Raw genomic sequence first — 25,833 nt, 5'->3', positions numbered from 1 at the left:
AATAGCATCGGGGAGCTTTATTGAGACTGAGAATACCTGAGTGGGCACATCATCCTCAGCCACAATCGATGTGCCATGTAATATGATATTATAGTCAGGCCTCAGAAATAGAGTCAGTCACGCGTATTTTTAGCATCAGGATATCTACTTGCTTGTTGTAGTGATTTTTCCCAGACACAGCAACATCTGAGAAACTTGTGTAATACAAACCCACGGGACAAACGAGTAGCAGAAAAAAATTTGCTAGTCAGACAGAATAATTAAGTTTTTTGAGAGAATGGCTGAATGATTTTAAATTATGAGAAACATATGAATTACTACTCGGGGTGCCCTTCTCTTTCCTCCTGTTGCCTTACACCATCATTGTTTTATCTATGCCAAACATGTATTTCCATGTCTACAACCCAAACGTCATGTGGAGTAATATTCAGCCTGTGGCTCTGAAGGAGCTTTGTTGAGGCTGAGAAAATTGCGCACAAATATTTATCTTATGTTACAAGTAAACCAAACTGTTGTATCTAACCTTCTAATCTCACAGTTCTCATGACACCACGAGTCGCTTCTTCTGTTTCAGCAGTAAAGCCGAAAACTGGACGCTCCACTCCTAAATCCTTCAAAGTTTTCAAATATTGTCAAGGACAGTGACTCTCTATCTGGCAATCAGGGGACACAGCCAACAGTGCAGTTGCCATGGATACAAACAGCACATGTAGCACAACACAATTGTTGGCCAGCTCATATCTCTCCTACTTGTCTATGAGCCCGTGATCCATCGCCATCACCCTGTCAGAAAATAAAACCAATACTTTCCCCTAAACACCCCTGTGGTTACACGTGTGTATTTCTGCATTCATTAGGGAGCTTTATTTAGCAGCATGTTATCTATTTTTCAGTGAACAGGCCTGTGATCTCCAACGTATTCCATCCAAACCAACCACACACACAACCTGGCCTTCACAGAGGTTCAGGGTCGGGTTTTTGAGGTTCAACTGTAACAACCTGTCAAACAATATAACCCCTTTTATGGGTTGTGTATATACACCAGGTTGTCAGGCAGTGGCCTTGGTTCACAGAGTGGATTATAAATCACAGCAGAGGAGAAGAGATGAGCTTCCCTCTCCTGGGCACTCTGATGGTGGTCTGTTATGATAATCAAAGAAAACAGAGCTTCGCTGTCATGGGAGAGAGGTCATGATCTGTAATTCTATCCTTGGCTGTCAACTCATATACCATAAAGGCTTTGATCTACGGGCTGTTTTTCAGAAAATACCTGTTAGCTTCCTCTATCCTTGGTGTTTGATTTTTTCCCCTAATCTCTAATATACCTTCAGTAAATGTCGATTGAGACACTGCTAGTGACAGTAAGACTCTGACCCCTGACATCTGATCTTGACAGTGTGGGGTTACCCAGCATTGAGTCATGACATATTCTGAGTGGGCAACAGATACCGACATGGTCTTCAGGGAGCTCATCTGACTTTATTTGGTGACCCTAGAGTCAATCCAAGATCTCACTGTTTGCACCGGGTGTCTATAGCAACACATACAGTCAGCGCTTTATCACAACTCAGTCAACCCCTATTTATTTCATACACATCTGTTTAAAATCAATGTCTGAAACATTTGGCCTGCTGAGGAAATATGTAAAACTAACTCAAGTATACTTAAGAATCAAAGATTTAGTCAGAGCATGCTTGATGAGAGTTGATATAAGCCAGTGTTCCCAGATATTACAGTATAATAAACACGAGATAAAATTGTCTAAACAGCTTTTTGCTTTAATTTCCTTGACGTGAATGTGTGTGTGTGTGTGTGTGTGAGTGTGTACCAAGTTTGAGCTATTCATCCAATAATTGAGACATTTGACTAAAATCGACAAATGTCAAATGTCATGGTGGTGATAGAGGAAAAGTCGAGGATCACCAAAGTCAGTAGGATGCATCTTCTGAGGACCATGTGAGCCATGGTGCTAGCTTGGCTAATATTGAATGTTTGTATGTGCAGACACTGCTACAATATTACAAATAAAGTAGAAAAAGAAACAGCGCAAACTTGAACACATTGGTTGGTTATGAGAGCTTGTATGTATCTGGTGAAATGTACTAGATGGTAAATATTGAAGAACGATATCAGGCAAATGCTTCAAATTTAATTTCAAATCAACTGAACCAGTGCAAGTGAACTCGCTCAAAGCTTTATTTGAATTCCATCCCCAGACGGACTAATTATAGAAAGATCTGATAACTTAATGGGTCTGACTGGGATAGACCCATGTGATCACCTCTCTCTGTCTGTCTCTCTGGATTGGCTCCAAAAACATCGCAGACCTTTGGCCAGTTTGATCCATCTGCTATCTGCTACAACTCCCACAACCAACCACCAGCGACACATTCAAGTCAGAGGGGTCAGTCACAAGTTTCCAAGATCCCTATCCCCCAAGCCCACTGGGTCAAAAATAGTTCCCGTTAGCCTTTTATAAATCAGAGTGTGTCTATAAAAAGCCTTTGGCTGACCAGAGACCTGGGCTGAAGCCACATCACCCTATCTTTAGCTTTATTTATGTCCTGTTGTTGACAGCGCCACTTGCAAAGCTTTCCAGTCACCGTTCAATAGCTCACGTGTGCCGAGCCCTCTGCCCGATGTTGGAAAGCCCGGTCGTGTAAAAAACGGTAATCTGTGGGCCTACAGTGCCGGTCAACCTGCATCCCTTACAGAAACAAACCGCCTAACAGCTGCTGAGTTAATGGCTTGATGATTCTTGCCCTCAGATTCTTTCCATCCACTTAGTGTTTATGGAGCTCTCATCTGATGACAGATAAGCATGTCCACTATTGTGAAATGATGATTAGCATAATGACAAGAACTATTGTTACATGAGTGATGTAAAAATAGAAAGCCCCATAACTGTGGCTTTATGTGACTAATGTCACTGTCTTTTGCTTTTGCTTTTTTATTCATGGCGTATAAAAGCTGAGCCCCAGCTTTTCCATTGAGAGCCTCAGTTCTTCATAAGTGTATTGCTACAGCACGCAGCCTCGTCATGGGGATAATGTGTTGTTCAGGAGGCTTCAAAAAAGCAGACAGCATTATCAGAAAACTTCCCAACTATCACAGATTAAGTGCTTTTATTGTAGCCTTGAGTTTGTGTATGTCCCCTCTCACCCAATGCATGCTGGGATTAGCTCAACGTTCCTGTGACCCTGAACAATGACCAACAACGACTGCATTGGATGAAAGGCATCAAAACACACTGCCACAATGTCACAACATAACACACAAGAAGTTGTAATAAACATGCCACACTAAACTTGCATTTTCAAGCTGAAAACTGCAAACAGTGGATGTGTTATGTCTTTGCATCCTGCATCTGGGGTGGCTCGGTCAGTAGGTAGTTGGGTTAGGAACCGGCAGGTTGCTGGTTCAAGTCGCCATATGGACCAAAGTACAGTGGTGGACTGGTAGCAGGAGAGGTGCCAGCTCTAGAGCAAGGCACTGAACCCCCAACTGCTTACGGTGCCTGTCCATGAGCAACCCCCTTACTCTGACCATTAGTGCATGTATAGGTACTGAGCATGTGTGTGTAGTTCAGTCCTGTGTATAACAATGACAACAGAGTGAAAACATTGGAGTTTATTTATTTATTTTAAAGTTCTGACCTGGACAACCTGACACTTTCATTGAATGTGCACGTCAGTTGATTGAAAATAGAGACAAATGTCATGACATTAAAAAATATAACAGGACAACACAATGTACATCAAAAAAAATATTGGTGCTAGCTCTTAAAAACGCTTAGTTTTATCTTCTTTTATCTGTCTTATGTATTTTAATTTTGTATGTTTATTTATTTATGTTTGTATTAATGTGGAATGATGAGCTACTATTAAAGTTTCCCTATACAAGAAATTATCCCACTGCAAGAAACTTTAGTTTGAGCTTTTTTGTGTGAAAGGCCACCAACAAATTTGAATGGACTAGACTGGGTTTAATGAGCCTAATAAGCCTAATTATGTTTGCAATAGACTCCCTCCTGTTTCATGTGAGTGATCAAACAGCAATGCTTAAAACTGCTAAAAGTCTAACCCTTTTTGGAGTCGGGGATCAGTTGGCCCTGTGCACTTCACATTCAAGGGAACTCTGAAGAAAACTGAGTGTGTTACTACTCCTTCACCACCTTTCCTAATCTTTGTCTCTCCTTCTAACGTTTCTCTCATGTTTTTTGGGAAGAATATTTCAAAGCAGTTTGCCCACACAAGGACAGCAAGGTCTCATCCCACTCAAGCTTCAGTTCATGACTGATGGCAGAGGCCGCATTCACAGTGAACAGACTAGAGATGGTGTAGGTGGACTGTGTGTATACGTGTCTGTCTGTGTGCGTGGGTTTGTTACTCTCTTCTCAAGACCACAGCATTGTTACACTAAAAGCCTTGGAGCTTCAAAATGTGGGGGTAACCATGTCTTATTAATGTACGAGTGCCTGTTGCTCTTTCAGGGTCTCCATGAAATGATTATATTAACCCATGTGACAAAACGGTGGCCATCATTTCTATTTATAATTCCTTATTGAACCTTGTATCTTGTACAGTTGCATCCGTGTTGAGTCTGAGGGGCGCGATCATGCAAATGCTTGTGCCAAGATGGAGATGTGTCAGCGCATGTAGATGATGTGTGTGGGATGAGTGAGTCTGAGAGGAATGAATGATTGGAACATTTTCTTGTAATTGTTTTGCTGCTAATTTGCAGTTTCTACTTAACAGGAAATATAGGAATGTGGGTGCTCTACAGAGGCTGTCCACTTTATTACAAATTAATAAGTATTTTGATGCGATGATGACCATTACCTCCTAAGCGTAAAATGATTGAGAACAGAACTAAATGGACTAAATGAATATTGAGATTGGTTTGTCAACAGTTTCCAGTACCAAGAATGACATTTAAATCTTACATTTTAAGACCTTGATGAGAAAGTGCTCAGAAAAAAAATGAAAACAATTTCATGGCAGCTGATGAAGATTATGTGGTCAGCTAGAAAGCTTCAGAAAAGCTAATGACTGGATTGCATGTGACATTAAAATCATATACAGTGGAAGCCTTTTTTTGTCACCATAGAAACAGCTTGCTGAGTTATTAAAGCGAGGAAAATAAATAAATAAAGATGGCGATAAGAAAGCTAATTTTCATCTCCTTTGTTTAGTTTTTTATGTCAGACTCATTAACTGTTATTTAACATACTTTGCCCTGATTGTAGATTGTAATGTCACAGAATATCTTTTTTTAAATCATGCTTTTATCAGTACCTTCTGGGTATTGCATCATCAGCACCCTTTGTCCTGATCCATGATATGAATCTTTTGTGATCCTCTCTTTCATATTCCTCTCCAGTCGTAGAGCACACATCGCTCAGTGCCTCGGCCACTCTCACATGTTTTTTTTCACAACTGCTGCATGGAATAATTAAAATAATAATCACACATAATGTGTTTTTTCTGTTGTCCTGTAGTTTGATAAATTGTGTTGTATTTGTGTACATTTAAAGAATGGATAAGCCTGGTGATATTTCACATTTGTCGTATTGTCAACAAATCAGATAAAAAGACAAAAACAATTAATTGATCCAACTTACAAGTATTATCCAAATCTTTACATATTGTAGCCAAAGTCTGATATTTCTTTCACCTTTATTTATTCAGGGGGGAGAACACACAACTCTCTTATGCAGGAATGTCCTGATTACATTCACACAGTTACACATTCACACCTGGAAGTTGCCCAGTACAACCACAGTCTGATCTGCTGGCCACTGAACAGCTCCAATGGAGCGTTTGGGGTTATACCTCATGAATTTATGAAGAATATGTAATATATAATAAATGTAACCAAGCAACGCATGAATAACAATTCTACAACTGAGTACTTTTGAAACCCCACATATTACAGAGTGAGGGCAGCATTTCCACCGTGCAGTGCCGTAGAGTCTGGTTTGCTTTTATGTGTGCATATTCCAGCTGCTTCTCGAATCAAATTGTTGATTTCCAGCTTCCTGTCTTGGTAGCCTGAAATGTTTGAGCGATTACACTCTCTGAAATGCCATAAATAGCATGAGTGACGCACATACTCTGTCAAATGTCCATTTCATGTGACAAGCAGTTTAAACTGTTTTCCTATCCAGGATATCAAATTAACGTATTGAACGAATAAAAGAAAATAGAAGACAGAACTGTGACCCTGTCTCTTTTAGGACTTTATCTCTTAACATTTCAATTCTCATGTGTCCCAACGAGCTCTTCTGCTGCACACACAACCCCTCTTTATTATGTGGTTGTAATGCTGTACACATTGTTATTATGCTTTTCACAAGATACTAATTGATACTGTTTCAATAGAGCATGCAAGAGTTTAACACGTATGTAAATGAGTTAATAATCAGATTTCGTATTAAGAAATAGATACATATCCTTTACTTAAGTAAAGCAGCAAGTAAATTACAGCAATATAAAATACTCCACTGCAAGTGAAAGCCCTGTATTACAAATGTAACTTAATGTACTTAAAGGGATATATTATACCGTTAGAAAGGTGAATATATCTTTAAATTGGATCACTTATGTAGTAGAAATGTGACATTTTTTTTAGAAATTGGTGACTTCTAGGCCGAGAAAAGCCAGAAAAACTGTTTTTGGCTCATTTGGATGAAAGACACCAAATCCCAGAATGCACTTGCTTCGCTGCTTTATGAGTCCACTCCCAAGCCACGCCTACTGTTTACAGACATAGACAGACAGTGAGGCATTCAACTCAAGTCATTTCAACCATATACACGAAACAACATTTCACCATGGCTCAAGTAGTGTTACACATTTAAAATATATAAAAATGACATTATATAAAAACGACATAAGAAACAGGCTACATTTAGTGCACACACATTATAGGCTCTGTAAAGTTCAGCTAACGCATACTAGCATTAGCGCTTGGAGGGCTGTAAACACCAGTATAAACACAGCAGTAAATTTGCATGGAATGTAGAATGGTCGGCATTTAACAGTCACAAACTCCACCAGCAGTTAGCAGTTAGTTGGATACAAGTACCCCATTTCTGCACCTGTCCGTGTTAGCACAGCCAACCTCCACGAGTCTTACCCGGCAACAGAGCAGCAGGCCTAGTAGCTGGATAGTCCGGTACACTGTTGTTCAGCCATGTTTCCACAACAACAAAAACACAGTCTCTGAACTCGCGTTGGGAGTTTCGTTGAAGTTGGATGTAGTCCAGTTTGTTGTCTAATGAGCGGACACTTGCAAGCAGGATTGATGGGACAGGTGGCCGGCTAGCGTTAGCTTTCCACCTAGCTAGCTCATACTCCTGCCCTCATTCCGCGTTTCACCGCTGAGGATGTCCCCTTATACCGGCTAGTGGCATCGAGCGACACCGCAGGCTGAGGTGCTGGTCTCCGTAGAAGGCGAAACTCGCGTAGTGTGTCGAGTATTCCGTCCGTAATAAAGTTTCCCGCATATTCTCCGATCTGTACCAATGTATCCCGGTGGTACACATGTGCGGTAGTTTGAATGCACATAATTGTTGTAAAAGTTTGCTGCAGAAAAGACAGAGCCTCTTTAGTGAAGCTTCAAGATGGCTGACACTCGGCTTGCTTCGGCAAGCTTCGGGTAAAGACAACAGTCCAACCCCCTATGGGCGGGTTGAAAACATGCGGAACTAGCTTGCTGTAGTCCACAGACTCTGGGCAAAAATGACGATTTTTGCATCATCGGAGGCTTTTTTCCAGACCCACAATTCAGAGAAATCTAGTCTCAGGGGGACATGAGGGAGGGAAGCACGGTCATTCGAAAATACTACCGTGTTTCTACTGATACAAAGCTTAATGCTAATCGGTGAAGTATCCCTTTAATGTAAATGTACTTCAAGTATCAAAAGTAAAAGTTCTCATCAACTGCTGTGGGTTTAAACATTATATATCTACTAGTAACTATAAACTGTCAAATAAATGTAGTGGACTAAAAAGTACAATATTTTACCCTAAAGTGTAGTGGCAGCAATGAAAAGGAAAATATACACAAGCACAACTGAAACTGAAATGTGTTTTTAAGCACAGTACTTGAGTAAAAGCACTTATTTATATTCCGTCACTGTCAGAGCAGAGCCATAGCAAACAGGATTAACAGCTTCTCATGCTGACAGTGACAACCATAGAAATACAATTTTATTTCTATGGCGACAACCTTCTAAAATCACAGGTCAACTCCACTCAACCCAATATTAAAGTTGAAGGAAGGATTATTTGGTACCAATAGTTTATTTTTCGGTATTTTCATTCATGATTCCTTTTGCAATGACGAGCATCGTTTGTTAAGTGAATCTCCGAGTTTCTGCCAGATCGACTGCTAAAGTGATGTTACGGTAAAAGTGGACAGCTGGAGCACATCAGTCACAATGACGCAACATAACGCACAAGTGACTTGTGCCGCTGTTATGCAGCACCATTCCCGTCAGTGAATCAATTTATCATGCAAATGGAAAAACCCTAACCTTTTTCATGGTCATTAATTGCAGACAATTTATATTAGTCAAACATGATTTACTTACAGGAGATGCTGAAACAACTAAGAGCCAGTTTATTCCCACACTCTGCTGGTCATTTAATGCAGCATTTCTTGAGGTCATTTCAAAGTGAGAGTGTTCATGATTTTAACCTTTGATAGTAATTATATAAATTATTTAAATGTTTCTGAAACTGTGTAATTTTTCATCTGATGATCATAAATGACCTGTACCAGCAAACGAGACCAACAGTGAAAAGAACGCTATTTTTATATAGTTTTTATTAATGCCTTTGAGTCAATCTGGAAGCAACACACACTGAAAGTTACAAATAGCCACTTTAAGATTTAGGTACAATATTAACAGGATGCAGAAGTCCTACGTGCTCCTCCACTTTCGCTGGTGGGAGTTTGTATTGCACAGATATTAAAACGAGAGCATGTATGCTCTGAATGCAATCAGTGGTAGTAAATGAGATGGTAAAAATGAGTTTGCTTTCAGATAAAATGTAATCACAGATATTGCAATCAAAATGCAAATGAGCCGTGTATATGAATCTGTACCTACTCTCCACACCTCTGCAATCCATGGAGATACGGCAAATCACTCAAATGACAAACAATAAACTGGTCTCTCACAGAGAGCCTCTGAGTAGATCTGTGTCACAACAAATATAAATTGGATTTTGTGCATAAACTCTCTCAAACCAACAAGAGATGGAGATGATTAAACATGCATCAAATCAGGACAGGACCAATATACTCTTTACTTGTTTTTTAACCTTAAGTTGACCTCCGATTGATGAAAATAGGGAAAAAAACAGGGGTTAAATTACTGCTTATAATTGTAATATATTCATACAGGTAGAGACTTGCTGGGCTTAGATGATTATGGCTGGTGATCATGGCAGTTAAGTCCTTCCAAGGAGGAAAATGTCTACTCTATCTTCACCGTGACATTGGAGCAGGAGATACATTTTTCATTGAGTCACAAACAAAACGCTGTGACCCACTTTTGGGATGAACAATTAATACAATTATATTTAATATGTTTCTGGTGGTGTTAGAGGAAAAGTTCTACATTTGAGTAATTACGCCTATATGCTTTCCTGCCGAGAGTTTGATGCGAAGATCAACACGTCTGTAGAGTAAATAAACTGGAGCCAGCAGCTGGTTAGCTTAGCTTAGCATTACAATCCATACAAATACAGCGGGTGCCCACCTGCATATGTATGTATGTGGGCGTGATAAGTGTATTGCATATTGATGTGATTTTACATATATTCTTGTAATGGGTTGTTTGTGATGTAATGTATTGTGTGTTAGCGTGGAGCCCAGGAAGACTAGCTGACTGCTACGGCATCCTGATCCTTTAATAAACAATAAACAAAAAGTCTTATCATCACAGTGTGGTAGCCAGTCAAGTGGAGACTGAAGTTACTGCTCCTGGCCAACAAATAATCCAGCACATACACCCCTGAAAACCACAAGGTTTAAACAAATGATTAACCAAATACAATATGTTAATTAGGGAGCTTCAGAAGTGCTGGTATGGTAGGTGGATTTTCTTATCTTTGGAGAGAGCCAGGCTAGCTGTTTCCCCTTGTTTCCAATCTTTGTGCTAAGCTATGCTAAAATAGCAGCTTCATATTTACAACACACGCACAAGACACACCGTTCTTCTCATCAACTCTCGGCATGACAGTGAATAAGCACATTTCCAAAAATTTTGAATTATTCTTTTATACCTGCAATAACCGATATTCTTTCTCATTTGCTTGTAAAAAAAGCTGTAAACACGAGACTGACATATCATCATCACCTTATGAAGCTGACTTCTAAGCAAACAATTGTCTTTAGCAGCTAAATGCTCTGGTATGTTCACCAACTATTTTCTAACTTTGTCTATCGATTAGTGCTGGCCAGGTATAGTGTACAGTGGGCTTTAGAGCTTTCATTGTAAACCGCTGTATGCAGCAGCCGAAAACGATACTATATGCAAGTATTTTGGCCAGGGAAGTGTTATTTGTTTTATAATGGAAGACTTGCATGTAATGTCTTGCGGAAGTACTGATACACAGCAATATTCTGACAGCTACAGATGGGAAAACTGTCAACTTTGGAGCCAAAGTGAAACTACACAATCTTAAAACAAGCTTAAAATAGCCGAAGCTGTGGGGAAACTCAGAACAGAGGGAGGAGGGATTAGGAAAAACACTTGTCTGTGCCGGTAAACGAGTAATGGAAAACCGTCCGGCCGCTTGGGGAAAACTGTCCACTGCTCCACTGCTCCACTGTTCCACTGTTCCTGTCCCTAAGCGTCCGTCCATATGTGGTGAATTATCTCTCATTTCCCAAGCTACTCAAAGTGATTGGAAATCTCGCCCCTATTTCTCTCCATGGCCTTGCACCCCAAGTCGGCCAGCTGAACCGTCTCTGTCCTTGGAGGATCTATTGGAACACATCAAGGCTAAAGTTGGAGGCTCATTACCTCCTAAACGTAACGCTTGACCCCCATGTCACAAGCTAATCCCTTCCCCTCTGCTCTCTCTTCTCCCTCGGGTTCCCCTTCAGTGTATACTTTTCTTTTACTTGGAGCTACGTTGCTTTGATTGGAACAGCTAGCCAGAGATATAAATAGCCTAATATAAATGGGCAGTGGGTGCGTAGGCTATCAGCAGCATTGTCTGTATGTTTGGTGAGTCATTGCACATTGAAAAATTTCCAGTTGAAGGAGCATCTAGTCTTTACACACGTATATTTACAATAGTGAATAAGTAAATGTGGTTTATTTTTAGATTTGACATAACATTTTTGCTCCTTTGTTGCCGTGTTTTTTTTCTTCAGTTTCATGCCTGCTGGAACAAAGGGGGCGACGAGCATCTGAAAACGAGCTTGTTTGTTAGTTTATTCCACAACAGTGTAATAACTCTGACCTGGAAGATGCAAAAAAAAATACAGCAGCTAACCTTCACACAAATGAGGCAAGCTCCTGTGTAGGTGTGTACGTCATCATCGTTTCCAATCTGTGATACCTGTGATTTGTTCATACTGTGAGAATAACCACTATTGTGGCTCGTCTATTACTGATACTACAGTACAATGTGTACCTTAAAATCCATGTTTTATAGGTGATAGGGACTGTTGTAACATTAATATAGCTGTCTCTAGATATTCAGTTTGGTAAAAAGCCTTTTTTCTGGAATTCACGTTGACATGCGTCACAGTAGGAAAAGCACAGGTGCAAATAATAAAATGAGTGGCTGAGTTTGATTTAGCTGCTTCCATTTCAGGTCCCTGGTATTGTCCATGCCGGCTCACTGTCACACTACCATGGCTTATTGGGACACTTGACACTTTAAAGCTACACTGATTGATTTGGGGGCACTACAAGATATAGGGAAATGCAAAAACGCTATATTCACTCGTCTTTTAGCTCTCGTTTGGTCTCCAGCAACTCCTGACAAAAAAATCTGTCTTAATCCTGCTACTTGTTTGACTTACAAACTTTTTCTATTTGCCCTCTCATGCTGGAAATGTCATGTAGTCATAAACTTTATTATAGGTCAGTTCAGTTGGGGGGTATAACTTTCAGTGGGTTTGTCACTACGAGAACCAAACATTTAAATTTCTACCCATTTTACAAAGAATATTGATTTGATGAACTTTAAACATTGGATTAATTTCTATTCTAAAGCAAAACCGTTAAATTCAATCTTGTTATTCGTCATGTAGCCTCTGACCTATTAGTGTCCAATATGACGTCTGTGAGAACATTTTCGTGACTGTAAGTATTTTCCCCTCACAGAGTATGAACAATTATTCCAAATTAACTAAACTTTTGTCACAGCAGGCTAATGGATGAGTATGTAGCAGCTATTCAATTTGTAAAGCTTTGTCTTTTGTGAATGAGAGGTGATTAGTGTGTTGGACACTGCTAGGTGAGTGTCATTTAGAGGACCTTCAAATGTTGAGCTATTCATAGCAACACTTTGGTCTGAATATAGCTTTGCTTGCCTGTGAGGTCGCCTGGGACAGCATTTATAAAGAAAGACTGGAACGCTCTGCTAATGCAATTACAAACACAGGACAATTTGAGGCTGTCTTATTAGATTAGAAAAGTGTTTTGGTTTGTATTGTGGAAGCCAGCTGGTAGAAAAGAAAAGAATTGGAGTGAATGAGACAAATCCATAGCTACAGGTTTGACAGGCTCAGATTTAAAGCACAGTTTATATACAGTTATACTTAGATCAAATTAATAGAACAACAGAATCAATATGAAGATTTGAATTGGAATGGAATTATGCAGTTATGGAGCTTGCAACATGTTTTCATTCTGAATGTATGTGTTAAATTAGATTAAATCACATCAAACATTTACAGGCATATTTCTCCTGATTTATAGTTTTACAACAATCTTTTCGTAACAATTTATCGTAATTAGGAATCAAGGATATAGCATTATATTTCAATGACCAGGGTGAGGATAGAGAACAAATGATTTTGAGAATAAAGTTGAAATATTAAGCGAAGACGTATACTGAACAAAATTATAAACGCAACACTTTTGTCTTTGCCCCCATTTTTCACGAGCTGAACTCAAAGATCTAAGACTTTTTTTTCTGTACACAAAATGCTTATTTCTCTCAAATATTGTTCACAAATCTGTCTAAATCTGTGTTAGTGAGTACTTCTCCTTTGCCGAGAAAATCCATCCACCTCACAGGTGTGGCATATCAACATGCTGATTAGACAGCAGGATTATTGCACAGGTGTGCCTTAGGCTGGCCACAATAAAAGGCCACTCTGAAATGTGCAGTTTTACTGTATTGGGGGGCTCCGTGAGGGGTCCGAAAAACAGTCAGTATCTGGTGTTATGGTTAGGGTTCAACCATCTCTCTCTCTCGACCTGACTGCAGTTTGTCGTCATAACCGACTTGAGTGGGCAAATGCTTACTTTATTCAATGGCGTATCTCACTTTGGAGAGGTGTTCTCTTCACGGATGAACCCTAACCCTATAACCCTAACTCTAACCCCTTCCTGGACCCCCCCAATACAGTAAAACGGCACATTTTAGAGTGGCTTTTTATTGTGGCCAGCCTAAGGCACACCTGTGCAATAATCATGCCGTCTAATCAGCATATTGATATGCCACACCTGTGAGGTGGATGGATTTTCTCGGCTTATTTCTCTCAAATATTGTTCACAAATCTGTCTAAATCTGTGTTAGTGAGCGAAGAGAAATAGGCCTTTTGTGAAAAAGTCTTAGATCTTTGAGTTCAGCTCATGAAAAATGGGGGCAAAAACAAAAGTGTTGCGTTTATAATTTTGTTCAGTGTAATAAGAAAAGGTCAAAAGGTCATCTAAATATCTTGCAACTTTTTTATATTATGACTTTAAACTAAAAAAAGGACTTTCTTCTAAAAAATTACAACTTTATTCTTGAAACATAGCAACTTTTCTCTTTTAATATTATACCTTTATTCTCCAAATCTCTCAATTTTCCAAACCATGGCCCTAGACTGTTGTTCTATTAGGCACCACTTTTAAACATATTCTACAGCAATAAAAATGTTTGCAAACTAAAACATAAGTTAACATCATTTCCCAGGCACAAACCTAAGCACTTAACATACATTACACATCTTGATTAATAATCTTGATATTTTGTTTTCACGTCAGTGTACATCTGAACTTTGATCCAATAACTGAAACCAAATTCATTTTTAGACATTCACTTAATGAATTCAGTGCACTGAAAACATTGTGACATTGGTCCAGTTGGCTGAGGCAGTGAGCAGGACATACAATACAGTGTAATCCTAATTAGATTGAAATCTTCAGGGGAACTCTCTCCTGGCTAGTTTTGCTCGGCTGTTTGGGATTCTGGTATGACAGCCTCACGAACACAACAATGAGGATAGTCCCTGGAATTAAAAAAAAGAAAAAAGCAATGAGATATTCAGCAACATTGCTATGTTATTGCTTATTTGTCTGTAAAATATAATGAATAGGATCAGAATATCACACAGCCTTGAACAATCAAATGCAATCCAGTACAAATGCCCTGCAGAAACTACCAAACAGTAGTTTTATAAAGCTTGTAATGGAGCTTATGATGCATTCTCAATTGCACGTGTTTACATGGCACAGTGGCATTAACAGTGTTTTCTTCAGCCTCTCTGCTTACCTATGACTGCAAAGGTGCCAAGCAGAATCCCCACTGCAGACTGAATAGTTGGCATGCCCTGCAATTGCTTGGCAGCCATTTTGCAGTTCCCTCTGACGTTGCAGGGACACACTGTCACTAACAGAGGAGGCAAAAGGGAAAATAAAAACAACTCACACAAGAGGGTAGTTCTGACTAAACAGGAAATACCAGTCATTGAAAGTTAAATCGTGTTGTGTTAAGGACTGATGTTTGATGCCAAGATTCTTCAAAACAATTTAAAGTCATTAACACAACAAAAAACACTTTATTATTTTTTGAGACCTCAGAAAATAACTCATATAAAATGTAAAAATGTGTTAATTGTTTACCTGCCCGTACATATGACTATATTTGTTATATATCATAAATGAAGTAGTAGAAGGAGGCAACACCTACACACATTATTCCCTTAACCACATAGTTTATTCTAACCTGTGCATGAGAAGTTATGTGCTGTTTTGTGTTATGTATATAAGGTGTCAGCAGGCTGAATTGGGCAGAGCACAGTCTTAAGAGAGCTGTGTAATCACAAGCCTGGAAAAATCATTTGTAAAGCTCCATTGCATCATTATTAAACAAGAACAGTGTGAGGACAAGCTGGCACACACGGGTTGATCTCTATTGATTGTTCCAACGCTCTGGTCCCATAACCTCCCTGTGATCGCTTTAGCTTATCAGCAGGAGAGTCGGCATTACCTGGCAAGTTTATGAAGGTGCTCCTGGGAGGAGAGCTGCTGTCAGAGATGGTGAAGGGCACAGTGTAGACCTCAGGGGCCAGGTATGGGGTGTTTAAGGACAGGTTGGTGTGAGTATCTGAAGGACAAAACACATAAATGACACGTAAAAAAAAAAGTGCTGTTAATTACAATTGAGTTATAAAATGACACATTAGACTAAAACATTTTCTCATTTTGTTTGAATGATGAGGTAAAGGTTGTCACAGGCCACTCCTTCAGTAGGATTATCAATTTAGTCTTTTTAAGATTATTTTTGGGCTTTTATTGGATAGGATAGCTGAAGACAGGAAAGGGGGGAGAGAGTGGGGGGACGGACAACATGCAGCAAAGGGGTCAGACTCAAACCCTGGGCGCTGCGGTAAGGACTGAGCCTTAGTATATGGGCGCACGCTCAACCAGGTGGGCTACCAGGGCGCCCCTTTTCACTATTTCATTACATTTACTTATCATCAAACCTCAATGTGATAACTTGCACCCTATACAAAAGGTCTAAATTCACAACTGCAGTCTGTTGTATTTTTGATGACTGCTGCGTGGTACTTGTGCTTGTATTTAGTGGATTGAGAAACACAAGCACAATGGTATAAGCACTGTTTTCATAATGTCTGCTCATAAGAAAAATAAAAAATAAAACACAACTGAGTACCAGTTTGGAAAATCACAGAATAGAAAAGTGAATTCTGAAAAGTGTTAAATGAAGCTTAATGTTTTATAACATCCTTTAGCAGTCACTGAAATACTGGTACACATGTCAATGACGTACAGCTTTACATTCATTTTACAATTTATTCTACAAGGAGCAAAAATCAAGCAAAAACACATGCATACAGCTGCATAACTACACAACACACCAAATGAGAGAGACTGATGGAGCTGTGTATGGAGCGGTCTGGAGTGTGTGACTCTTTATCTAATCTCTGTAAATCAGTCTAAAATACACGCCTGGCTGCATGACGTAAAAGCCCTGTCCCGTAAAGAACTGTTTTATCAAGCTGTTTGAACCCTTATCGGAGGGTCTCAAACTCCACGCTCGCACCTTCCCATCATTCCCCTTCATGTTCCATTCGTCAGTCAGGGTAACACGAGCTGTGCAGGCTGTTAATTTATCCTCTATCTGCACTGTTTCGCCTCAGATGTGACATTTTCCCAGGTTGGATCTTTGACCACCTTTCTACGCAGAACTATTTTGGATGATTGTGATACCAACAAAGATTTTTTTTCACTAAAATGCTATTAAATGCGTTACATAAAGACTGGATGTGTCACATTTGTCTCCTTACTGCTATGTACAGCCATTAAGAGTGGACGTAAGTGAAATAGGATGAGCTGCCTCATTAACTGATTTCTGCAGTGAAAAGAACTGCAAATTATTTTAAAAATGGTACATTTGAGTCTCTGAAAGACTTGAAATGAATGGCTATGACACACACACACACACACACACACACGTTTTTCTTTTCATGAAAGGTTGTGTCAAACTGTGCAACTCTACAGCAGACATTATAATGGCTTAAGTACACATTTTATTGGTACGACCATTACTTGCTGTGACCAGGTGCAAAGCATTCTGGGAGAATCCTCTTTTAGCCTCCATTAGCTGTCAGGAACCCAGCGATGACGCCAAAGAAATTACACAGAAGATATAATTACAGCTTGACTCAATCAATACCAACAGGAACAGGGGAGTGAAAGAGGGAGATAAAAAAAAAACCTGAGAGGGAAGTGGTTGAGCTTTTTGAATGGCTTAATGACAGGCGTCATTGCGATAAATAGTTTGCATTAAATGAGCCCAACACTAGCAGTTTGCAACGGCAAAAAAAGTATAATTACATTATACCTCATTTCCCAGATAGGACTGACAAAATTATGCAGGAAGAAAATAGAACAGGGCAATTTGCACATCTTCAGGGCCAGGTTTCCTTGACGATCTTTCTTTTCTTTCTGGCGTATCACCTATTTTAATTCATATAAGTCAAAGTAACTCAAAGCATTTAGCACACTGTGGTGAACAGGCTGTATTTAAAAATCTATTCATCAGTGATGTCACACTGCACAGTCTTTTGGCTGGATGACACGACCTGTCTTCAATTAATGAACTTTCTTACTTTACATTATTCAAAAGCATGCTAATTCTTACCAAAGTGGACTTTTTTTTGGACGGTTTGCTTGGACAATATTAGAAGAAACAACGTACACATATCCATCTTAAACCATCTCAAACTATAGGATACTGTATAAAGTTGTCCATATTAAAGTAATAAAATTATTTAAAGTAGAAAGGGTGATGGATTTTAGGATTCTGATTTGGGCTGTTAATTCATTTTGCACTCTGGCTGGCTTTACGACCATGTTGGCAACCAGAACAAGACCAAAGTACTTAAGCATAATTGATAACTGAAACACCTGATCGAAAAACCCAAATGATAATTGAAACACCTTTATTATAAATGTGTGCACTTTGATTATTGGCTACAATTAATCGCAGCTTGTTTAACCTACCAAACCAACGTAGAAAGTTACCTTAGGATGGCTGCTCCTAACAATGTGACCTTACTTGACTGTCTTCTCTTTTCACCGTGAATCATAAACCATCAGGTGAAGAAAAGTAATCTGCGTACGCCTCACCATTTATAGGTGTTAGCTTCCAGTTACGCCGGACTGTGACATCACTGCGCAGGGAGAAGTTGAGTCGTCCTCCGTGCTGTGGCCCATCACTGTCCCGCGAGGCCAGCACCAGAGCTTGTTCCTCCCATCGAGGTGTACACAGGTACTTCCAGGAATAGTCTCCAACCAGCACTGGACTGTTGTCGTTCACATCCAGGATATGGACAGTCACCAGGGTGGACGCAGATAAGGAAGAGTTTCCTAAACACAAGAGAGCGTGACGATGAGGTGCTGCAGCTTCATTGCCTAAATCCAATTGTTGTATTTTTTTTTCATTCTTCACCTTGCCTAACCTTCTCTGCTGGTTGTTTTCTATTCTCTTGCACTCACTCTTCTGCAACTTTGTATCTTCTACTGCATCGGTATTCTTAAAGGTCCCATGGCATGAAAAATTCACTTTATGAGGTTTTTCAACATTAATATGAGTTCCCCTAGCCTGCCTATGGTCCCCAAATGGCTAGAAATGGCGATAGGTGTAAACCAAGCCCTGGGTATCCTGCTCCGCCTTTGAGAAAAAGTAAGCTCAGATGGGCCAATCTGGAATCTCCCCCTTATGAGGTCATAAGGGGCAAAGTTACCTCCCCTTTCTCTGCTTTGCCCACCCAGAGCACTTGGCCCAACCATGAGAGAGAGACATCATGGCTTGCAAACAATCAGTTGGTCAAGGCCACCACCCCCACCCTCCACCTTGCCCCCCCTCTCTCCTCCTCAATAGCATTTAAAGCTACAGACACAGAAATGGCACATCCTAAGGAAAGCTCATTGTGGGACTGGCTCTAGTGGCTGTAATTCTGCACCAAGGCTAAATTTCAGGAAAGAGACTTCAGATACAGTATTAGGGGACCACTAAGGTCTATATAAAAGCATCCAAAGAGCACCATGTCATGGGACCTTTAAGACTCTCTGTTTGTCTGTATATGTGTGTGCATTGACTTACAGTATGTGTGTAAGTATATATATATACATGTATTTATATAGAAAATGAACTTACGCCCATCCACTGCAATGACCTCCATGGTGTATGTGCTGTTCTCCTCTCGGTCCAAGGCCTGCACCGTCTTCAGTTCACCAGAATACTTCCCTATTGAAAAGTATTTCTTGGTGTCTCCTTGAAGAGAATATCTGCATGCAAAAAAACACATGCGACTCAGAAGAATTAGAACTGGGGAAGAAGATCATTATTCCTATAGCATCCATCAGCTCAGTTCAGGCTCACCTGATTGGGTGAGAATCAGGGTCGTAACCTCGGATGGTGGCGATAACCCGTCCTGGTTCCTCGCCCTCTCTGACAGTCACCTCATAATGGCTTTGAGACAGGATTGGACCTTCGTTCACATCGTCGACATAGATGGAGACTGTTGCCGTGGATGCAGGTCCGTATCGGCCACGGACCAGAGCCACTGGGTTCTGAGCACTGAGCACGAGGATGTACTCACTCTCCCGCTCAAAATCCAAGACCTGTATAACATACGTACACACACAAAATTACACACACATTTATAAACCCCAATTGCGGTGTGGCTTTTCAGAGAATACCTTCTGGTTAGGTACTCTGCTTTATCTTTGGTAGAAAATAATTCCCAGTGAAAAGTCTAGACAGTGACATCCACAGTAACCAGGACATTGTTGCAATACAATGCATAAAACCAAGCAGATTAGTGGAAATTACGCTTTAAAAATTTTTTTTTTAATGTATTACCAATTGAAATAAATATAAGGGAAGTAGTTGAATTTGTTTGCTTCAATTACATTTTAGAGGCAATCTTTCAGTCAAACACCCACACGTTGAAGAAAAACAGCATGTCGTCTTTGCCAGAAGGAGAAGGACACAGAACAGTCCCCTGTGTTCAGTCCCCTTATCTCACTTAAGGAAACTGGATTTCCTGGCAGAGTTTTGCTGTATTTTCAATATGAGCCAGAGACTGGTCACAGGGAGATGAGACAATTGATTCACTTTGTCACGAAACATTTTCCATGATGATGCACTGAGAGCAACTCCTACTGGATGTGACAATAAATACCCCTATATGAGCTCGATACACTGTTTGTATGAACTTAGAAAATATATGAAATTATGTTGCAGTGTATTCAATATACATTTTTGAGTGTGAAAGAGTGTAAAAAAATAAAATAAAATCACATTTAAACAAATAAATCTATCCATAAACTTTAGCACTTTTACGTGTTAACTATATTTGGGTCCACTTTTGAAGCAACATTAGCAGTAGCAGATTTCAGGTGATAAGATTCAATTGAACTACACTAAAACAGTAACTGTGACCTGCTGACTTTGTATGAAGTATTGCAAATGTAGTTTCATAGTGGTGGTATGGAAAGATTAACTGCATGTATGATAGTGTTTGCAGAAATACTTGTCATACATTTATAGATTTCACGAATTTTAGAGGCGAAAGAATCAAACTGAAGGGATCGTCTTATTTTATCTTAATCTCGAATGTATTGATTATTTGAATGTAATCTTCGGAATCCTGCAGCTTGTATTTGCTGTCAGGTTTTACCCTGTAATGTGTTCTGTCTGCCCCTGGAACAAGAAATTATTAAACCAGCGCTGGCTGACATCATGCTGCTCAGGCATGAGTGCGTCTCTGTTGCCAGGGAGAAGAAACGCAGACCTTGGCGGGTGCATGAGTACTGCCGTTGACTGGAAGTGACGCATCAAACTACTCAGCGCACCAGAACATGTGCATGGACTCTCTCGAGGCTATAGTCATCTAAACAACTATATTACTCAAAGTCTTCACATGATGATACCACTTTTGATTTATTCATCTTTTACCCATCTTTTTTAATAATGTTAATCTGTATTTTTTATTTTTAACCAAAAGCCCTACTAGGGACAAGTGTCGTGCATTAGCTTTGGCTAAAAACACTATGATACATACATCAGATGACTGTTTAAGCTTATCTATGTTTTTTGTATCTGTCCCTATCTAAATAAACCTTAAATAGAAATACCCTGAATCAGGAATCAGTGAACCGCTATTATCTAAAACAATTGTTTTTTTCCTGACAAGTATTAACTGGTACTGATTGGTCTTTTTATGATAAAATAGAATAAACTCAGTTTTATTCTAACCCACAATAACAGCATTTTTTTGGCTACTGGGGGAAAGTGATAATAAGCTGTAAACACAACACTGATACATTATATCTTTTAAGTTGACATGGCAAACTTGTTAGCAAACAGTTGCTTATTTACACATCCGGCATATATGGAGCATCATTAACTTGGAATTGTGTCTCCGGCCACCTGATGAATGTTAGTCCAATATTCACTCTCCTTTTAGCTCTAAGGGAAATGCTTCACTATGTTCACCAACTAGTCGCAAACAGTGTCTGTCTGCCATTTGGTGCTGAGCAGCTAGAGTACCAAGTGAACCAAGACAGAAGAGTTGCGGGCCAAAAACCAAAACAATGTACTGGAAGTGGCTAAGAAGCTCCATAAAGCTGATGGGAACTGCAGGTGGTCATTACTAGTGACCCCTTTCACATACAAGTAGCCATTTGATTCATTAATGCTAATCATAGCCGCTTTAAATAACTGTACTACCATTACATCAGCTTTTCTGTCCGTGAAAAGATCGGAGACCACTGTTTGTGTCCCGTGTGAAACCAAAAGTCAGTGTTGACTGATTTTAACTGACGTACGAACTAACTTATGTAACGTGCTTAACTAATGTCACGTAAATAAACATACTTATTTGAACCCAAACCAAATTTCTTTCCTAAACCTAACCAAGTAGTTTTGTTGCCTAAACCTAACCCTACCCTGCACGTTACAAAATGAAGCCAAAGGGGTCCCCAGAGCGCAACAAACACACCAAGGGGTCCTAACCAAGAATGTCTATGTGACAAGTTGGGAGTGAGAATGTCTTGGGTGGACAGATTCATGCCAATTAGTCCCAGTTAAGTACACAAACTCAAGCAACTATTTTGTTTGAATCTTTGCTGACCTGTCTCCTCTCAAGACACAGGTCTGTGCTGCTGGCTCAGCCGTTATACAGGCCGCTATTCTGTTATGATTTAAGCCATTTAATAGCTTTAAAGCATTTGTCTGAGTTCAAATGAAGCATATAACAAAATCTTTGTGTAATAATACATATACCAATGATTGAAATACTACATTTACATAATTCATTGAACTGTTACAAAAAGCTCCAATCCATATAAATGTCAAACAATGTTTCATTCAATCTTTTCTCTAACAAAATGGTTTTATATTTGATGTAATGTCTAACGTTTCCTGTTCTCCTCATCCTGATTAGATTCCCCTCAATTCCCCTGGTTCATTATACATTTACCTCAATCGGCAGCCTCTAGCCTGTGCGGTAAACTGCCATTAGTGTCTGCTCACACAATCTAATTATTCACTTGGGCTGTGAACAGTGTGTAATTTCTAATAATGAAATGTGTCTGCCTTCTGGCTATGACCTTATACTGTAACACAATGAATAAAAGGATTTACTCAAGTGCATTTTAATCCACTGGGGCTTTATTTGTGAAGGATTTAAGCTTTATTTTTTTTTTACTAAAGTGAGCTAAATGAACAACAGTATTCCTTGATACAAAGTACGTTACAGTTACGTTTCACAAGGTCAATACGAGCTTTAGACACAGCTGATGAAAGAGACGAGAATTTAATTTGTGTAAGATAATTTCTAAAAAACAGAAGTCCTTGTGTGTGAATCGGAAATAATACGAGATCCATTTTTAGCTTTTAGACATCTGCTTTATCTCAGTGGAGCGTGTGCAGCTCACAGTTCAATCACATTCGTCAACTCCCACAGAGAGGTTGAAAATAATAGACTGTCTCCTGCCTGGCCCACTTACAGAGAGCAGACCATTAGCTCACACGCACGCACAAACACACACACACACACACACACACACACACACACACACACACACACACACACACACACACACGTTCCCTCATGCATCCCTAAAACGTCCTGCTGGATTATACAGGGCAGGCGAAGGGTGATGAGCCCCAGGGACAGGAGAGATTATTGGGCGCAAAAATTCCATTGTCACCTGGACTCTTTTTTTTGTATTGACATATTGGAATATTCTTTTCCAACCTTTCTGCCAGTGCCTCAAATATACACATTGTGATGTAAAACCATGTTCTTGTTCAAATGACCTGAGTTATATGTCACTGCTAATCCAACACTACTGAATGATCTCTTAGGACTGCACAGACACAGAGACAGACACAAGGCATCATGCCAAAAATTGTCCTTGACATTAATATTTGTGCTCCTGAGAGGAAAAATGTGTTTGTACTCTCATAGCCTAAACAGGATAAAGAAAACAATTAACATATCAGTTTCATTTGGACTTGAATCTTTAGCTGATCTTTGTGGTATATAATCAATGAGGTTGTGTACAAATGTGTGTGTACAGAGGTCACAGCATGGTTTGTGTTGTTTACCTTTGAAAGGATGAGTGAGACCTCATTGGTCTGCTTGTCTGTCACTAAGGTAAAGACCTCCTCCTCGTTCCCAGACTCTAAACGGTAATCCACCTTCCAGCTGTCTCCTCCTCGAACATCTGCATCCCCTGCCAGCACAGCTGTTACTGTGGTGCCCACTGGAGCGTCCTCTGGAATGTGAAAGGGCCCATACTGATAGGAAGGAAATGGGAAATATATGAATACCCAAAACAAACCCTACATTTGAGACACTCTTGCGAGAAAAGCACCCACGAGTGCATGTATAGTAACAAATTATAATAAAATTAATTAGCAATTTTCTTCACAGATTTCAGGAGCATTTGTGTATTTAATTATTACTCATTCTTATTATAAAACATGACTTTATTGCTCATAGCGACCGAGGGATACTGGATTTTGGCCACAATATCGATCCTGATATGTTTAGAAAAGAACTGTGACATGTGAGTATATGTTAGCCCCCTCCTGCCTTCCCGGTGTTAGCTAACCTTTATTCACACACCTCTGTGTGTTTGGACAGCTGTTTAATCTGTCACTCACAGATGTCCTCTAGTGAAGCAGCCATCCCTCTGATCTGGCTGCCCCATCCACAGAGCCGCTGAACCCAGCCCTGTCACCACTCGCCTCCCACATCCCCCCCTATAGCGCTGCCTTAACATTGCCATGGAAAAAGCTGCACTTCTCAGGCGTGACCTGCTCAAGAGCATTTTCCACCTCTGTGTGTGTGTGTGTGTGTGTGTATATATATATATATGTGTTTGTGTGTGTGTGTGTGTGTGTAGTGCCGACTATCTAAGCAAGTGTGCACATTCATTTGTAACAGCTTGAAAATGAGCATTCTGCAATGTTTGAAATACGTGGTTATAATCCTGTGTCCCAAGTGTCTGAATGGAGCAAGGACATAAGGAATACGACAGATGTATAAAAACTAAAATATTGTGTTATCTTTCATCAAGTCTGTATTCAACAATACTGTCTCCTGTTATAGGTCTGGATATATATCTCTAAAAAAAGATCTACAGACAATTCCGACTTTTACATTTAAAGGCAGTTCCTTTTCTTCCTGCTCAAAATGAAATGTTCCTTCTCAGCCCATAATGTCTGTGCAGCCTTACAGTGTCACTGTGGTCTGACAAAGAGAACTGCTCAAGACTGGTTCCCCATTATCACAGCATGATGGCTCTCCTATATAACTCCCAGCCCTCATGACTTTTTTTCTCTTCTATTATGTGGCAAGTGTGGGAGAAAAGTGAGGGGATTTTCTGTAACTGCCTTTCCTTAAAACGTTTTTCTTTCACACCAGCAGCTTTGCAAAATGAGGGAAACCACATTTCATGCTGGTCCTGTGGCTGCAGCATTAATGATCAACTGGATCACTACGAGATAAAAAAAAAATAGATATTGGCGTTAGTTCGCAAACATGTTTTGTTATTGCAAAAACATAAATGAGGATGCAATAGAAAATGTAATTAAATGATTGTAGGATTAACACAATTGCTTATGTTTTTTTAATTAATATTTGCGCATGTTATTCATAGTCTGGCTATCACCAGACCAAGCTCAATCTTTTAAGATTGAACATTAGTCTGGGGAGTCTGCTCAGAATTTTCTACTGCACAAGAGGCGTGATCAACGGGTTCAAATGACTCTGTACGCAATTGGATAGTCCTTCAACCAATCAGACCAACGAGCCGGGTGACGTAGCAGCGACAGCGGCATCAACGGGTTGCTGAGCTTCGGTGGCCGAATGTAAACAAGAAGCTGCTTGGTCGCTTCTCTATTGTCATTGTGTTAAACCCGCCAATAGCGTGCCAGGTGGATAAGCCAGTTTGTGATTGGTCCCCGCAAAATTGTAACGGAAGCAGGATAGATAAACGTACAGGTTTCCAGCCTGAGCTGCAGGGCGAAATCAAATCGCCGGCAGATCGGGCTGGGTTTACCCAGTCTATGTTATTCTTTCATTAAACAACTGAAAGGAGAGAGAGAGAGAGAGAGAGAGAGAGAGAGAGAGAGAGAGAGAGAGAGAGAGAGAGAGAGAGAGAGAGAGAGAAAGAGAGAGAGAACGACATAGTCCCCAGCCCGAAACAAACGAGGGGTGTTGGGCTGTGGTCAGCACCTCAAACCCTAGGCCACCAGGGGACCCCACTATTGCTTATCTTAAACACCCAAAGTCATTTTGTGGGGAGTGCAG

At 40.0% G+C, this 25,833-nt stretch overlaps 1 protein-coding gene across 2 annotated transcripts in view; it reads right to left on the bottom strand.

The window, feature by feature from the left end:
• Positions 1-13,892: 13,892 nt before the first annotated feature.
• cdh16 (cadherin 16, KSP-cadherin) overlaps positions 13,893-25,833 on the bottom strand; it is a 38,360-nt gene continuing 26,419 nt past the window's right edge. For both annotated transcript variants that reach the window (XM_039794478.1, XM_039794477.1), the window contains 7 exons: positions 23,622-23,813; positions 19,383-19,624; positions 19,158-19,288; positions 18,128-18,367; positions 15,462-15,578; positions 14,745-14,861; positions 13,893-14,481 (listed from right to left, as the gene is read on the bottom strand). In XM_039794478.1, the coding sequence (XP_039650412.1) occupies positions 14,381-14,481; positions 14,745-14,861; positions 15,462-15,578; positions 18,128-18,367; positions 19,158-19,288; positions 19,383-19,624; positions 23,622-23,813 (1,140 nt within the window). In that variant the 3' untranslated portion in view covers positions 13,893-14,380. The remainder of the gene's footprint in view (positions 14,482-14,744; positions 14,862-15,461; positions 15,579-18,127; positions 18,368-19,157; positions 19,289-19,382; positions 19,625-23,621; positions 23,814-25,833) is intronic.

The sequence above is a fragment of the Perca fluviatilis genome, chromosome 3 (genome assembly GCF_010015445.1).
Source record: "Perca fluviatilis chromosome 3, GENO_Pfluv_1.0, whole genome shotgun sequence".
Taxonomy (NCBI): Eukaryota; Metazoa; Chordata; class Actinopteri; order Perciformes; family Percidae; genus Perca; species Perca fluviatilis.
This window is presented reverse-complemented; position numbering and strand designations above follow the sequence as displayed.